The 18,302-nt window shown below is 36.8% G+C and overlaps 1 protein-coding gene across 4 annotated transcripts in view; it reads left to right on the top strand.

Annotated features, from left to right (window-relative positions):
- ZBBX (zinc finger B-box domain containing) overlaps positions 1 to 18,302 on the top strand; it is a 119,659-nt gene that overhangs the window by 73,402 nt on the left and 27,955 nt on the right. For all 4 annotated transcript variants that reach the window (XM_040480672.1, XM_040480670.1, XM_040480671.1 and 1 more), the window contains 5 exons: positions 769 to 889; positions 8,626 to 8,735; positions 9,358 to 9,455; positions 10,638 to 10,717; positions 12,594 to 12,733. In XM_040480672.1, the coding sequence (XP_040336606.1) occupies positions 769 to 889; positions 8,626 to 8,735; positions 9,358 to 9,455; positions 10,638 to 10,717; positions 12,594 to 12,733 (549 nt within the window). The remainder of the gene's footprint in view (positions 1 to 768; positions 890 to 8,625; positions 8,736 to 9,357; positions 9,456 to 10,637; positions 10,718 to 12,593; positions 12,734 to 18,302) is intronic.

The following is an 18,302-nucleotide window of genomic DNA, read 5'->3' as shown; positions in this document are numbered from 1 at the left end:
GTGACTTACATTCTTTTGGTTTATTTCTCTTGCTGGTATTAGGCTATTTCTGGAAGCTATTCACTAAAGGCTATGGTATGAGGTTGGGACTGTTCTCTAGGTTCAGTCTTCGAAAATAATTTTTCCCATCCTTACTACTTCTCTTTCTTCTCCTTCAACATGATGGTCAGTTTGGAGAGATGGGTAGTATCTAAGAGGGTGGAAAGACTGGTAATCCTGGATTTATACTGCTTTCTTTCCCCAAAACTCCATCAGTTTTAAATATCTCTGAATAATGGTTTTAATTTAGTAGTACTTCAGAAACATCTTAAGCATCTGGAAGTGAATTGCCATGGAGATATAAATTCATGAGGACAGTTGTCTCCTCCAGGTGCCATTCTGAGTTATTTATTTTCCATTTCCCATAATGTGTAAATATTATTGTCAGTGGCTATGATACATACCTTTATGTGTGTGTGCATTTATAGAATATATAATGAATCTGCTTGTATTTATCTTTATCATTTAAAATAATTAGTTGCTTTTAAAAATGTTATGAATCATAAGATTCTTTCATTTCAAGGGATTATTGAAGAGAAGTGTCTATACAGTCCTTTAATAAATTGCTAACATTTAATACTTGTGCATTTATTAAGCCTAGAACTATTGATTACATAGATAAATATCAAAGCATATTTGCTTTAAAATTGGTGACTGGTATATCTTGAGAGACATGGTAATTTATAGACAAGTTTACATTAATTTTGCACATTATGCTTATTTTTATAGACTCATTGGGAGAATGTGAAGTACAAACTAATCTGAAAATTTGGAGAGAACCACTCAATATTGAATTTAAAGAAGACAGTCTTTCGTATATGCAAAAATTATGGCTTAAAAAACACAGAAGGTATTTTCTGAAATTTTGCATTATAAATAAGAAATATAAAAGCTGTTTATGTTCCTGGCTTGTGTGACATGCTTTTTTGTAGCAGTTTTATATGTGTGCTTCACATTTGCATAAATAATTTTAAAGCAATATTAAATCCCTATGAAGCTTCTACTGTTCTAATAAGGATTTAAATTTTATTTATGTATGTGATGCATCATTCATTTAGAGTTTGCTATAAAAAATGCAAATTTGTATGTGGGAAAAAGACACAAATATGGTATAGAATTTAAGAATAATAGCAAAAATAATGCAATCAATGAAAGATTACTTTGAAAAGGTATTGCTCTCATTTTTTACATTAGCATAGACTTGTGAGGCTCTATTTTTCAGAATCTACTTTTAATTATACCTTTAATGTTATAGTGTTATTAACAGTATTCAATTATTTTACTCAAAGAGTATATCATTAGCTGTGACATTTCATAAATTGTTTAAAAGTCAGGCTATTAAATATTGGACTAAAATTATTACTAATTACATGTTAGAGTCATTCATAGTTGTTTTATGGTCATATAAGATCTGTATTGGGAGGTACCTTTAAAGGCTCACTGTGCCCTATAGTAGTACTGTTCACACTTCATTGTGCCGATGAATCACCTGCCGACTGTGGCAAGATACAGATTCTTCTTCCGTAGGTCTGGGTGGAGACTGGCACTCTGCATTTCTGAATTTCTAACAGCTCTCAGCTGATATTTGTGTAGGTAATTCTGCATTTTGAGGAGCAAGGTGTTGGAGGACCAGTCTAGAATGTACCTGAGGAGGGGTCATTAAGCCCTTGCTTCACCTTCATTCATACAAAACTATCTCCTGGAATGGCCCATTCCATTTTTGGAACATTCTCCCTGTTGTAGTATCTCCTAGTGAGCTGTAATTTGTTTCCGACTGGTTTCTAAACATGGTCTCAATTCTACCAATTAAGCCAATACAGAGCAACTTGAATTCCTCCTCTCCGAGGCATTCCTTCAGATTTTTGAAATCAGCCCTCATGTCTTCCTTGAAGTTTCTGTTTGACAGGTTAATATATGCCCCCATGCCCCCTTTAACTGTTTTTCATGTGGCAAATTTTTTAAAAATTTATTTCGAAATAGGGCATACAGAAGAGTTGTAAAACAGTATGAAGATTTCCCACATATCGTTCATTCAGCTTCCCATAATGGCAACATCTTACATATCCATAGTGCATGTATCAAATCCAATAAATTAACGTTGGTACGATATTATTAACTAAACTACGGACTTCATTTGGATTTCACCAGTTTTTCTACTGTTGTCCTTATTCTACTTCAGGATCCAATCCAGGATCTCACATTGCCTTTTTTTGTCATAGCTCCTTATCCATTATAGTTCCTCAGTCTTTTCTTGTCTTTCAAGACCCTGACATTTTTAAAGAGTACTTGCCAGATCCAGATTTTTTATAGAATATACTCAACTTGGGTCTATCTGATACCTTTTCATAATTAGATTGAGGTTATGCATTTGGAGGAAGAATAACACAGAGAGGATGTGCCCTTCTCAGTGTGGTATCACAGGATCATGCTGTCAGTGCATCTTATTACCAGGATGTTAACCTTGAGCCCATGGTTAACGTGGTGCTCACTGAATTGCTCCGCTGCACACTCATTGTTTTCCTTTTGTAATTAATTAAGGTCTTGGGCTGTTATACAGAATACCATAGACCAGGTAGCTTATAAACACAAACACTCATTTTTCAGTGTTTAAGGCTGGAAATTCCAAGATAAAGGTGCCAGCAGATGCAGTATCTGGAGAGAGACAGCTCCCTGGTTCATAGATGGCCATCTTCTCACTGTGTCCTCACATGGCAGAAGGGACAAGGGGTCTCTTTCAGATCTCTTTTACAAGGGCACTAATCCCATTCATAAGGGCTCTGTCCGTATGACCTGATCACCTCCCAAAGGCCCACCTCCTGATACCATCACTTTGGAGTTAGGGTTACAACACTTGAAACATTCAGAACAGAGCTTTCTGCCCTGGCCCCAACAAGGTTCATGAACTTCTCATATGCAAAATATGTTCATTCCATTCTAACAGCCCCCAGATTTTCACTTATTGTAGCATCATCTCAAGTCTAAAGTTCATAGTCTCATCTAAATATCATCTAAGTCAGATATGAGTGAGATTCAATGTATTATTCATTCTGAGGCAAATTGTTCTCTAACTGTGAAATTATGAAATCAAACACGTTATTTGCTTCTAAAGTACAATGGTGGGACAGGCATGGGATAGATATTTCCATTCCAAATGAGAGAAATAGGAAAGAAGAAAGGAGTAGCAGATTCTAAGCAAGTCTAAAACCCAATAAAGCAAATTCTATTTAACCTTAAGTCTTGAGAATTAGCCTCTCCATCGATGCTCTGCACTCCAGGGCCCACTGAGATAGAGGTCCCACCTTCCAGACACACTAGAGCAGGGGTCCTGCCTTTCACACACACTGAGGCAGTGCCTCCACAGCTTTACTAGGCAAGGCTGGGACCCCAAGGCTCTGGGTGGCTTTGCCCCCATGGCTTTGGTTGGCCCCATTCCTATGATGGTTCTGTGTGGGGTCACATGCTTGTGACTTTCTTGGGTGGGAATCATGTGGCTTGGCTAGCTTGGTGTTACAGGGGCATCCTTGCCCCTAGAGGTTCACTGGGCATTGCTCTAATGGGGTCTCCCTGCTGTGTGGCCTGCAGCTTTCTCTGCCTAGGATGGGAGGTATAGCCCCGATGAGTTTTGAATTGCCTTTGGAGGTCATTTTTCCATTATCCCTGACAGTGGAAAATGTGCCTTCTATTTAGATGGCTAATCTTCCTATCAGATGACCATTTGGCCATACACTTCCTGTTCTTTCCTGAATAGGCCCTCTCATTCTTTTCAATGTGTAAATTCTGATACTATTCCAAATATTTAAGTTTTGTTTCTCTTTTGACTAACAATTCTGTCTTTAAGTCATTTCACCCTTGCATTTTACTATGAGCAGTCAAGAGAATCCAAGCCTTTCCTTCAATACTTTGCTTAGAAATTGCCTTAGCCACATAACTAATTTCATCCCTCTTAAGTTCTATCTTACATAAAACACTAGGACACAAACACAATTCAGCCAAGTTCTTTGCAGCTTTATTAATTAAAATTGCCTTTCCTCCACTGTCCAATAACATGTTCCTTATTTCCATTTGAAACCTCAGCTGGATGGTGTTTACCATCCCTATTTCTACTGATACTCTGTTCAGGATTACTTAGATATTCTGTAAGAAGATTGAGGCTTTTCCTCAGTTCTCCTCTTTTTGGAGTCCTCACTGGAATTGCCTTTAAAGTTTCTTTCACAGCTATATAAGGTTTTTTTAGTATGAACTTTAAACCCCTTTCAGCTTCTACCCATCATCAGTCACTCAGTTCCAAAGCTGCTTCCACATTTTTAGCAGCACCCCACTTCTGGTACCAGCTTCTTTCTTAGTCCATTTGGGATGTTGCAATGGAATAACATAAACTGGATGCCTTGTAAACAACAAATGTATTTCTTAGAATTCTGGAGGTCGGAAGTCCAAGGTCAAGACACTGGCTGACTCAGAGCCTAGTGATAACCTGCTTCCTGGAGGCATCTATTTGGCTGTGTCCTCACATGGCTCTTTCGGAACTCTTCTATAAGGGCATCAGTCCCACATGGGGGCTGTGCCTTCATGACCTAATTACCTCCCACAGACCCCACCTCTTAATGCCATCACATTATGTATTGGGATTTTCACACATGAATTTTGAGAGGGGGCACAAACATTCATATCAGAGTGATTAATAAATGTTTTAGGGGAGATGCCTTGAGATGATACAAAATCTTCTTTTTACCTAAACTCTCCTCTACTAATTTTAGTATTTACCTGTGGAATTTTCCAGCAGCAGAATAACTAGTGATTTTCTATTTCCTTCATTTCTTCTATATTTATTAATTAGAATTCTTCAAGGAAGAATATCCCTACTTCCCCTTTCATTTGTTTATTCAGTTGTTTATTTGTGTGGACTCATGGATATGCATTTTTTAATTAATATTAAACACTATTGTTATTTATTTTGTGACTCAAATAGTTCCTGCCTTGACCCCTGAGAGCTGTTTCAGGTTGACTCCCCTCTTCTTTCAATGCATCCTCATCCTTTTTTGTTTGTTGATTTGTTTGCTTTTAATATACCTTCATTTTTCTGGCACCCAACATGCATTTCTGTGCCCTAGCCTGGAAATAACTTCTCCAAGTAATCTTGATTCCTTTTTTTTTTGAAAATGGTATTAAGAAACCAAGATCTAGATTATAGAGGTGCTCATGGCTATGCAGGTAACACAGAGCCTATTTCATCTCAGAGAACATCTAGGAAATATATGTATGTGTACTTACCACTATACTCACATAGCCAAATTTATTTCTGTATCTATATACCTGGGTATCTATTGAGGTAAACATGAAGTACACTCCTACTTGACTCCAAACCAGCATCACATCCTTTCTTTGCTTATTTGTGGTTACTTTCACCTACAATGAGAATCCTGGCTCTCATTATCTATGATATATTTACTCATTTATCAGCCCGTGTGTGTGTGTGTGTGTGTACAGTTGTTCCAGAATTTCAAACTAATATTACTGTGAGAAACAAATTTACCAACTAGAGTGCATTATTTGTATGTAGTGTTTTTTATCTTTAGCCTACAGTATCTAGTCAAAAACTTTTTCTCCAAAGTTTCTGAGGCCATGGTGCTCATTTCTTTCCTACCTCCATTAGAGTAGCTCTGCCATTCCCTGGGTTATGTCCACATCCTGAGTACTTTTTAAAAATTGAATAGCATAAACTTGTGTACAGTTCTATGGATTGTTACAAATGCGTGGAGTCAAATATTCATCATAGCACCAAACAGCACAGTTCCATCAGCTCCAAATTCCCTTTTGCTTCCCCTTTATAGTCAACACTTCTTCTCCAACACAAGGCAACCATTGATCCATTTCCATCCTTATACATTTGCCTTTTTCTGAATGTCATGTAAGTGAGATCATACAATAATGTAGCCTTGTGTGTCCTTTATTTAGCAAAATGCATTTAAGAGCCATCCGTGCTCTTCAGTGAATCAAAATCCATTCCTTTTTATTGTGGGCCAGAATTTCATCATCCTGATGTACAGTTTATCCGTTAATCTGTTGAAGAACATCCTGCTGATTTCTAGCTTCTGACAATTATGACTAAATCTGTTAGAAACATTTGCAAATGGGTTTTTGTTTGAATATCAGTTTTTAATTCCTTGGGTAAATACTTGGGGCGGGCTGGCTAGATTGCTATGTGTATATTTATCTTTATAAATATACCGCCAGACCCTGTCTGCAAAGTGACTGCACAGCTTCCACACCTTCCTGCAATGTATGAGTTCTAGTTACCCTGCATCTTTGCCAGTGCCTGGTATCTTTGGGGTTTTTTGTTTGTTTGTTTGTTTGGTGCTGGTCATTTTCCGAGGTGTATGGTTGTATCCTGTTGTGGCCTATGGTTCATTCATATACTGTTCTAGTCTAGTTATTCCTATGGAACTGCTGTCCAAGCTGTCTATAGCTCTTATAAAGTGTCATGCCCGTACCAGTCTTTTAGGTCTGAAGCTCATTAGTGTGTACCTGTCAGTTAGTCTGCGTTCAATAAATACTTGTTTACATTTTCAGGAAAATCTGGTGAGGGAGTCTTACTCTAAGAGACATTTCATCCTTTTATTTACATGGCATGATCTTTCGAGCAAGCACTGGTGCCAGGGTCCCAATATCCAGAATACAGACTTATTTCATTGAGTAACTAGTTGTTTGTTTATGGGCAGATCATTTAAACTCTCTTGGTCTATGTTTTCTCATCTGCAAAATACTGAATTTATTTTTTTTTCAATGTTTATTTATTTTTGGGACAGAGAGAGACAGAGCATGAACGGGGGAGGGGCAGAGAGAGAGGGAGACACAGAATCGGAAACAGGCTCCAGGCTCTGAGCCATCAGCCCAGAGCCCGACGCGGGGCTCGAACTCACGGACCGCGAGATCGTGACCTGGCTGAAGTCGGACGCTTAACCGACTGCACCACCCAGGCGCCCCTGCAAAATACTGAATTTAGAATAAACAGTCAATAGTTCCAGTACTCTGTTGCCTAGATTCTATAAGCCTTTGGTTCAGGGCTTTGCTCATGAAAATAAATATATTTTTACTTCACGAAGAAGGAGTATCTGAATAATAGTAAACTTACGTGCATCTATGATTGAACTTTTTGTATACTATATCCGTGTCAAACTGGAAACAGGTTCCTGGTGGCCACGTGCCAGTTTGTTTTGACCTTTACTCTTTATATTTTCCATTACTTAATTAAATTATAGATGTAAGATGGTACGCTCATGAAATTTGTCAAGACACACAGCTGAGTAATATATAAATATTTTGGAGTGTTCTGACATATACATTATATATATTGGGAAAATTCACATAGCCATAGATTGTCAGATTATCAAATCTTACTGCCTTTGCAAATTGTGAGAGAGGCCATACAGAGTAATGGTTAAGAACATTGACTTGGGGAGGCGGACTCCTTGGGTTCAAATCCTCTTCTGTATTTACTACCTAAATGATTGTACAAGTTGGTTTACTTCTTCGTGCCTGTTTTCTCATATGTAAAATTAAGATAACACGCATGCCTAATTAATATAGCTGTTAATCTTTAATACCCCAGATTCGTTAGAACAGAGCCTTGTACATTTTAAGCTTTGTGTCAATGCTACCTGTTAATATCATTAAGAAGGTCCTGGGGCGCCTGGGTGGCGCAGTCGGTTGAGCGGCCGACTTCAGCCAGGTCACGATCTCGCGGTCCGTGAGTTCGAGCCCCGCGTCGGGCTCTGGGCTGATGGCTCAGAGCCTGGAGCCTGTTTCCGATTCTGTGTCTCCCTCTCTCTCTCTCTGCCCCTCCCCTGTTCATGCTCTGTCTCTCTCTGTCCCCCAAAAAATAAATAAACGTTAAAAAAAAAAGAAGGTCCTGACTTTTACACGGGGACTCCATGAACTGGCATGGTCTGGAAGGGCTGTAGCTATTTATATTCTTGACTAAAAGGTGCCACCTTACCAGGAATTGGGGAATAGCCTATGAAACCAATGCATAATCCTGACCTCTGAGAATTCCTGTGTTTTGTTGCCTTCTATACGAGATGGGCCATATCAGACTTCATTAACTGGGTGATAGATGCCATAGCTGGAACATACTACATTAATATTGGGAAAGCATATTTTATCACCCTGCTGGCTTGGTTAAAGTTCAGGAAAATGTCTTTAGTTTGCCTTGGGACCTATCAACATAATACCTAATGGTGATGCACAACACACATTCACAAATTAACTTTTTAAATAGTGTGGTATGTCAGGGACTCCATGTGGCTTGTAAGAACACTTACTTTTGTCTTAACTTCGATTTTCATCTAAATGAAAAACAGTAGGACATGCAATTGAAAACTCTTGTATGATGTTAATTTGATTTATGAAATTATTTTAATAGATGAAGACTCTGTTACACAGTCATACTTTTCTTCCATGAATCAGAAGTATAGCTTTGGTTTCATCATTAGTTTTGTATGCTCATTCATTTGTGAAATAAATCAAGATCTTGCCTGGGAAAGTTTCAGGTAATTTATTTTAATCTTTTCATTGCTTCTCGTTCTGTAGAACTCCACAGGAGCAACTTCGAAACATGCTGCCAGATGTATTCATACCTCAATGTAACACTGCTGGTGAGGCACAGTGTTCCCAGAATGAAAGTGATGAAGACAGTGATGGTTAGTTCAGTCTTGATTAGATATTTTCTCATTTATTATTTCAAATTTCAAACACTAAGCATTTGTTAGCATCTGCTTTTTTGTTTTGTTTTGTTTTGTTTCGTTTTACTATATTACCCTCAACTGGACTCTGCACCCTTTATCTGTAGCTCGAAATCAAGCTCACGCTCCTTCCCATTTGATAGATTTACTTTGCCTTAAATTAAATAGTTGGTTTTTTTAAGTTTATTTATTTATTTTGAGAGAAAGTGTGAACAGGGGAGGGGCAGAGAAAGAGGGAGAGAGAGAATCCCTAGCAGGAGAATCCCTCTGTGCCTGGTGGAGCACGGAGCTCAATGCAGGGCTCAGTCCCCGACTGTGAGATCATGACCTGAGCTGAAATCAGGAGTCAGATGCTTGATTGACTCAGCCACCCAGGCATCCCTAAATGGTTGTACTTAAATGTTGAATGTTAAGAAAATGTGTGTTTTACTTGAGCTCGGGAAACTGACAGCATATATGTATTAGTGTGGGTGCACAAGAGAACGTTATTCTCTTATTGTTGACTATGTTATTTGAAGATAGGGAATTATCAGGTGAAGTATATCCTTTAATGACATTATTTCCTAATCTTATTTCCTAGTTGAGGAGACCAAACAACACCCAGCACTTTTTCTGCCAGTAGAAGAATTCAACATAGAGAGACCCGAGCCATCTCTAAATATAGTTGAACTGGATGATGTAAGTGTATAATGACTACCCTATTACTTAGCAAACAAGAAATTCAAAACATATAGTTATAACTACCTATTATTTTCAACAATATTTTTTCATTAAGCATTGTTGGGGAAAAATCTACAAGAGTGTGAATTTAAACATGCTGATAGGAATAAAATGGTATGGTTTTTAATGTAGGCAGTAAATTTGTGAGCTGAATTGATATTGTGCTATTTTTGGAAACATGTAGTGTGGGAGATGAGAAGACATTTTATTCTCTTAGCTTATAGAAATGTAGTTTAGTGCTTGTTTTATTTAGCCCTTTATGTTATCAGTCTTTTAAACAAAAATTGGTCTCCTTATATGGTGTCTATTTAATATAATTTGTATATATGTAGTTTCTTGAATGTCATCTAGTATTATTTTTTATTTAAAGAAAAAATAGTACTAAGATTTAAGGGATTTAGTGTAATAACTTGAATATAAACTCTAGAAGACACAAAATAGAATCACCTGAAAGTTGAGCCAGTCAGAGCTGGAGCTTTAGGATGAAGGTTTAAGTTGGGACAAACTCAGCACATTTCTGATTTTCCAGTCATCTAGTGGCTGAATGTACTACTTGTCCTCAATATTCCTCTTCCTGTGATTGTCACAGAAAAAGGCCAGAAGGGAGGAAGTACCTCTCTAAATACTACTTTCTTCTTCAGGTTAATAGCTTCTGCTGTGTGTGTGTGTGTGTGTGTGTGTGTGTGTGTGTGTGTATGCGCGCACGCTCCTAGCCACATTTTTCTTTCCCCTCTGGATAAATTGTTAAGATACTGAACAAATAAGCACACATGCTTACATATGTGTGTGTGTTCTTGGCATTAATTAGTTGATGCACAGAGTAACCTTGTAATATGCTGGCCAGAGAACTAAAAACACCTCAGTCACTAGCCTACTTTGCACTCAGTAGTTACATAGTAAAACACCTGTTAACTGTTGTTTCTAGGTGTGATAGTAGTAATGACATGACTGACCCAGCCAATGCCCCCAACAAATATTTATTGCGTTAGTTCTCCTGGAATTGTTCTATGGTACATAGTCAGAAAGCATGTGACATTGCTTGTAGGGAGAAAATTCTCTAAATATTATGTACAAGTTAGATGGTTAATGTATAATACATTTATTGAACATACTAATATTATACTACATACATTTAATAAGACTTATGAAGAGGAATTTGAAGAACCAGGAAACACAGTGCCCTACAAAGTTGAGTTAGCAGATGTAGACAGTCAACAAAGGTAAGATCTTTCTAAATCGCTTTTGATGTTTATTAAAAACCTACCCAAGAAATCAACTATCTCTTTACACTTGATCTTAGCCAAAAGGCTGAGAAGCGATTCAACTATCTCTTTAAATGAGAAATTTGTGGTGTAAAAAACATGACTTCGATATTAGAATATATTTTACTAAAGCCATGTTTAAATTTGTGCACAATATTTCTAACATTTGCCAATATTCAATAATTAGAAAAGTGACTATAATGATATGTGTATACTCTTACCTAATATCTGGATTATTTAATAGATACTTCTAAATTTAGCATTATTATTTGAAATGGCTTACCAAGGGTGATGTATTTCGTATGAGCTTTCTTTGTATTTCCATTTTCTATGAACCCTAAATAAAAACAGATATATTAATGATTAGATTGAGAGATAAAAAGATGTCCCAGACTATAGATTACTTTCTAGGTAGAGTTTACTATGTGATGAATTAAATAAATGAAGCATGAAGCATAACAGTTCACTTTGTAACTATTTTTATAATTTTGTCATTTCCAAGTGAAAAATAACATCTAGCTCTGTTAGTAATGTTAAAAAGTACGCCAAGTCTCCTTTGCTGTTGAAATCTTAGCTAGAGTTTCATGTATTTTGACTACAAAGTATTAAATTGGGCAAACAGCAGAGTGAAGTTCCTACTAAGTAGCCCCAACCCCATTTTTTGTTTATATGTTCAGATCAACTTATTTGTTTATATGTCAGCATTTTGGAATAGCAGTGGGCCTAAGAGATGCTCTTGGACCTGAAAAGCCCCATGTTTGAACACATAGACTCACATATCTAGAAACAAATGTGCTTTTGGCAGGAGACAACCTTTTGGTCAGTAGATAAGAGATTTGTATGGATTACCTAAGGAAATGAATGACATTTATGCTCTCTAATTTGATTCCTTTATATATCCTATCACAAGTTCTGCTTTGACCTCCATGTTATAGAAGCCAGAGAAAGTTACTGATGATGGTTTGGCAGTAGTTTTGCACTTTGGGTTTGGAGGTGTCCATGGAGTTTCTTCTTTCCTAAGAAGAATCATAAAGGATCATAAGTGGCACAGGAGCATAATCCAGGAGATTTTATGGTGGTGCTATGTAAAGCTTACATAAATATCGGGTATTATTAAATATATTATTCAATTTATAGAAAATGTTTAAATTGTACATATATTAGTATATAGTAATCATCATTAAAAACTGAAAATTTGACTCTGATAGTTCAAATGAAAAGTTTATGTAAGTACTAAAACCTTGATTTCATCAGATTTCAATGAGTTTGAAAAGGTAACTCTCCATTTTTAGAAGAAAGAATATAAGGAACCAAACATATTTCAGAATGTTTGTTTTAAAGAGAGAGAGAGAGAGAGAGAGAGAGAGAGAGAGAGAGAGAGAGTGTGTGCACGCAAGCAGGGGGAGAGGGGCAGAGGGGGGGGAGAGAGAGAATCTTAAGCAGGCTCGACACTCAGCACAGAGCCTGACATGAGGAGCTCGATCCTCTGACCCTGCGATCATGACCTGAGCTGAAATCAAGCATTAGATGCTCAACTGACTGAACCCCCAGGTGCCCTAGAATATTTTTTTAAGGAAGCTCTTAATTGACATTGTTGACATTGTTCAGTTAAATCTGATTTGGTCCAGTTACCTGTGTCTTTAAACCCAAATACTATTTAGTTACTTGTGGTTTAGAATGTGTCCACAGTAAGGTTAAAAAAATATTAAATTAATGTAAACAAACCTATTCCTTAAAGGTTGTATTGTATTTGTTTTAATAAGCTGGGACTTTTTACTTTCTTTTTTTATCCTTTCTTTCAACTCTTTTCTTTTGCTGTCCCTAAACATGAAAGTTGCACGTTTCATAATTATCAGAATACTTTTCTATATGAAAATGACATTCATCAACATCATGTTTTCACCAAGGGAAAAGCAGACCTCTTACATCTTCATCTGAACAACAGCTCTTCCTCCTGTAAAAATAACTCAAAAGGTAACTTTTTTTTTTCTTATGGATCAACATGATTAACAATTAATGTTGGTAATTTAATAAAACCAGGTAGGTATTTCACTATGTAAAAGCTTTACCTATTTTGCTGTTCATTTAAACCCCACAAAATTTGGTGCTTAGAAAACCTTGGTTGAAAATATATAGTTTTCTAGCAAATACCCTTTTCAGTCAATGGACAACAGTGTATCCAGAAGAAAAAACTGCCTGTGTTGGTTGCTACCTCTAAAAGTTATTATGGACTGAGAAAGCAGCATTTAAAAGATTACATGGATATGCCTTTAGTGACAAAAATCTAATTGGCATCCTGTTGCTCTCCCTTGTGTTAAATCTTCTCCCCAAATATTCAGTTTTGATGTAAAGTTTTACATAAGTGATAAAACCAAACCAAAACAAACCATCCTGTTTATATATCTACATTATTACTAGTAATTGCCTTGGAATTTATAGATTAGGATGCTGTGTGCAAATGTCTGGTTTCAATTTCCAGATGGTGAGAGCACCATTTAAAGATAGTCACAGTAAATTATCCTGGCTTGGAAGTCAGATTTCATTTCCATTTCTGCCTTAAATCATTGTGTGACCTTGAACATGTCACTGCTTTCTTAGATCACATTTTCCTAAGCTAAAACATAGGAATTAGATTACTTCTAATCTGCTTTTCAAATATTATTTCTAATCTATTTAGTATTTTCAGAAAAACTAATAAATATATCTTGTGTGAAGGACTTGAGAGATACTTGAGAGCATTATTTAAAATAGCTAGTTATAAAACTGATGATTCCCTTCTGATTGGGTAGTAGATGGTAGAGAACTGTGATTTGTGGTCATCCTGCTGGACTTGACATCTTCAGCCCATAAGCCTATAAATTATTATGACCAACTATGAGCTATATCCACGTGGGAATTTAGGACTTTACAGGGCTCCAGACCTAGTCCAGAAGATATTTTTTGATCTACATGGAACATTGTGTCCCAGTTACCTTTGGGGAAATGCTGAATATAAGTATCCATTAAGTGTTACTTTAGGGGAGCCTGCGTGGCTCAGTCGGTTAAATATCCAACTTCAGTTCAGGTCATGATCTTGTGGTCCGTGGGTTCGAGCCCCACCTTGGGGTCTGTGCTGACAGCTCAGAGCCTGGAGTCTGCTGCAGATTCTGTCTCCCTCTCTCTCTGCCCCTCCCCACCCCTGCTCTGTCTCTCTGTCTCTCTCTCAAAAATAAACATTTAAAAAAAAGTGTGACTTTAAAGATGCTTGATTTATTTATAGACTTTATTTTTTAGAGAAATTTTAGGTTCACAGCAAAATTTAGCAGGAAATACGGATTGTTCCTATACACACACACACACACACACACAGGCACACACACTCTGCCTTCTCAAACTCATAGCTTCTCCCCCAATCAATGTCCCAACCAGAGTAGTACATTTGTTACAATCAATAAACATGCATTGACACACCATTATCAACAAAAGTCCATAGTTCACAAGGGTTCCCTCTTGGTGTTGCACATTCTGTGGATTTGGACAAGTTTATAATGACCTGTATTCATCATTATAGTATCATAAAGAAATAGTTTTAGTACCTTTAAAATACTCTGTGCCCTGCCTTTTTATATTACCTCCCTCCCACCTAATTCCTGGCAACCACTGATATTTTTACTATCTTTATGATTTAGCCTTTTCCAGAATGTCACATAGCTGGAATGATACAACATGAGATCTTTTCAGATTGGTTTTTTTCACTTAGTAATATACACTTAAAGGTGACTCCGTGTCTTTTCATGACTTGATTGATCATTTTTAAAAAATGTTTACTTTTCAGAGAGAGAGAGAGAGAGAGAGAGAGAGAGAGCCTGAGTGGGGGGAGGGGCAGAGAGAAAGGGAGACATAGAATCCAAAGCAGGGTCCAAGCTCTGACCTGTCAGCACAGAGCCAGATGCAGGGCTCCAACCCATGAACTGTGAGATCATGACCTGGGTGGAAGTCAGAGGCTTAACTGATTGAGCCACCCAGGAGCCTTGATCCTTTTGTGTGTGTGTGTGTGTGTGTGTGTGTGTGTGTGTGTGTGCGTGTGTGTGCTAAGTAATATTTTATTGTCTGGAGATACACAATTTATTTATACATTCACTTACTGAAGAACAACTTGGTTAATTCTAAGTTTTGGCAATTATGAATAAAGCTGCTATAAATATAAACATCCATGTGTGAGTTTTTGTTTGAACATAATTCTCAACTCATTTGGGTAAATACCAAGGAGTGCAATTGTTAGATCCTATGGCAAGAACATGTTTAGTTTTGTAAGAAATCACCAAGCTGTCTTCCAAAGTGGCTGTACCATTTTGCATTCCCACCAGCAATGAATGAGACTTCCTGTTCTCCACATCCTTGCCAGCATTTGGTATTGTCAGTGTTTTGGATTTTTGTCATTCCAGCAATAGTGGAATGGATTTCATTGTTGTTTTAACAACTTACAATTCCCTAAAGGCATATGATGTTGAGCATCTTTTCATATGCTTATTTGCCATCTATTTATCTTCTTTGATGAAGTGTCTATTAAGTTCGTTGGCCCATTTTCTTACTGTTCAGATTTTAGATTTTTTAATGTTTTGGATAACAGTACTTTATCAAATATGTGTTTTGCAAATCCTAAGTCTGTGGCTTGTCTTCTCATTCTCTTGACAGTGTCTTTTACAGAACAGATTTTTAATTTTAATGAAATTCAGCTTATCAATTGTTTCTTTCATGGATCCTGCCCTTGGTCTGTGTCTTAAAAAGTCATCACCATACCCAAGATCATCTAGATTTTTATGTTTTAAGAGTTTTAAAGTTTTGCATTTCACATTTAGGTCTACCATTCTTTTGAGCTAATTTTTGCGAAGGGAGTAAGGTCTGTTCCAGATTAATGTGCGGGCATGCAAATGTCCAGTTCTAGTACCATTTGTTGAAAACACTGTTCTCCATTGTTTTGCCTTTGCTATTTGGCAAAGATCAGTTGACTATATCTATGTGGGGCTATCTATGTGTTCTCAGTTCTGTACCATTGATACGTTTTTCTATACTTTTACCAGTACCACATTGTCTTGGGTACTATAATTGCACGGTAATTCTTGACGTTGTGTAGCGTTGGTCTTTGACATTGTCCTTCTCCTTCAATTCTTCTTCAAAAGCCAATGTGTTGGCTTTTCTGGGTCTTTTGCCTCTTCATATAAACTTTAGGATCAGTTTATGAATATCCACAAGATAATTTGCTGGGATTTTAATTGGGATTGCATTGAACCTATAGATCAAGTTGGGAAGAACTGACATTTTTGCAATATTGAGTCTTCTAGCTGTGAACATGGACTATCTCTCCATTTATTTAGTTCTTTGATTACTTTTATCAGAGATTTCTAGTTTCCCCTCATATAGATCTTACATATTTTGTTAAGTTCATTCTTTTAAGTATTTCATATTTGTGTGCTAATGGTATTATGTTGTTAATTTCAAATTCCACTTATTCATGTTGGTATATAGGAAAGTGATTGTTGTATCTTGACCTTGTATCCTGCAACCTTGAAATAATCACTTATTAGTTCCAGAAGTTTTTTTTTGTGGATTTGTTCAGATTCTGTACATAAACAATCATGTCATCTGTGAATGAAATTAGATTTTTTTCTTGCTTCCCAATCCGTATACTTATTTCCTTGTTTTATTGCATTAGCTAGAACTTCTAGAAGGATTTTGGAAAGGAGTTGTAAGAGGGGATATCCTTGACTTGTTCCTGATCTTAGGGTTAAAGCATCTAGTTTATCATCATTAAGTATGATGTTAACTATAGGGCTTTTTTATAGATAGTCTTTATCAAGTTGAGGAAGTTCCCTTTTATTTCTGGTTTGGATCTATTGATATGATCTTGTGATTTTTATTCTTTAGCCTGTTGATGTAACAGATTAGATTAACTTTCAAATGTTGAACCAAGATGTCTAGTTTTTATGACTTAATGGGACTTCCATTGAATAGACTAAATTAAATTGCACCTCTATTTTTTGCATCAGATTTTAAAGATTAATAAAAAGGCTGCTTTGTTACCTCTTCAGCAGTAGTGGAATTATGCAATCTTGCAAAAATATTACAGAGGTTAGTTGTAGACATTTACATATAGAAAATGGCATCTCTTGGGACGCCTGGGTGGCTCAGTCGGTTGGGCAGCGGACTTCGGCTCAGGTCAAGATCTCGCGGTCCGTGAGTTCGAGCCCCGCGTCGGGCTCTGTGCTGACAGCTCGGAGCCTGGAGCCTGTTTCAGATTCTGTGTCTCCCTCTCTCTGACCCTCCCCTGTTCATGCTCTGTCTCTCTCTGTCTCAAAAATAAATAAACGTTAAAAAAAATTAAAAAAAAAAAAAAGAAAGAAAATGGCATCTCTTTGTACCATAAAATCAACTAATTTCTATTCAAGCTTTCAAGGAAAATACAGCATTATTGTGCAAGTTTCATTAAATTGAAGAGCCTTTATAAAATTTTTCTTGTAAAAGTATTTCTGTGTTGTATAAGTAACTGCCTTACTTGTAGTAATTGTGTGATTTAAGAAGTGATAGTTGTTGGAAATGGAAGTTCTAAATGCTATGTGTAATTGCCCAGCTATACAAACATTTGATTGCAACAAGTAAGTCCTTTGAGCAGCAAGGCAGAATTTACATCACTGGAGAGTATTTTAGTCATAGCCTTTACTATTTTATACCATCTATTTATAGAGATAAGATATTTATATTGGAAAGAGTATAGGGACAATCAGATGAAGTTATATTCAATCTGGATAATGATATACATATTTTTATTTAAAATGAATGCAGTATGATATAAAAATTATTAAATAATTTTTATTTTTCATAAAATTTAGACCAGTGTTTCACAGTCCTGGCTGCACATTATGATCACCTGAAGAATTTGGCAGGGTTGGGGTGGGATGGGGGGAGACAGAAACAGTGCCGCTCCCAGTGTCTGATTTAATTGGTTGGGGTCAGGTCCATACGTTGACAATTTTAAAGAGTACCTTCAGATGCTTCCATTGTGCACCCAGGTTGAAAACCAATGCTCTAAACCAAGTCGTTTACTTAAAGCAGACTTAATGAGGTGGTGACTAATATAATCTTGCTCATTTTGTAGCTTTCCAGAGGCAGCTGTCCCAGCTTAAAGGTTTTTCTGTCCCCTAACTGGTACTGCTCTTGCATCTGGCACATTTCCCTTTGCCCTCACCTTATCACTAACCATTCTAAGGAAGAGAAGCAAAATGCGGAAATAAGGTTCTCTCTGTATTATTTTTCATAAATTGTTATTGTAAAACTTGGCCGAGAGAGGATGTAGGAGTGTGGGAATTGAGCCACAGGCTGAAATAAAAATGTGCATCAATTTCAAAATTTCATTACAAAATAAAATCATGCCTCCTTCCATTAGTCTAGCTCATCAAGGTTTGAATGTATCAGTAAATTATGATTATCATTCATGAACATAAGCAGAGTAAAAGTATTTTAACACTGATATGTCAGTAAAGAGATGTTGACAAAATAGTGCTTATTG

Source organism: Herpailurus yagouaroundi, unplaced genomic scaffold (assembly GCF_014898765.1).
Source record: "Herpailurus yagouaroundi ecotype Mexico unplaced genomic scaffold, PumYag 159, whole genome shotgun sequence".
Taxonomy (NCBI): Eukaryota; Metazoa; Chordata; class Mammalia; order Carnivora; family Felidae; genus Herpailurus; species Herpailurus yagouaroundi.
The sequence above is the reverse complement of the archived record's forward strand: the minus strand, read 5'-3'. Positions and strand labels throughout refer to the sequence as shown.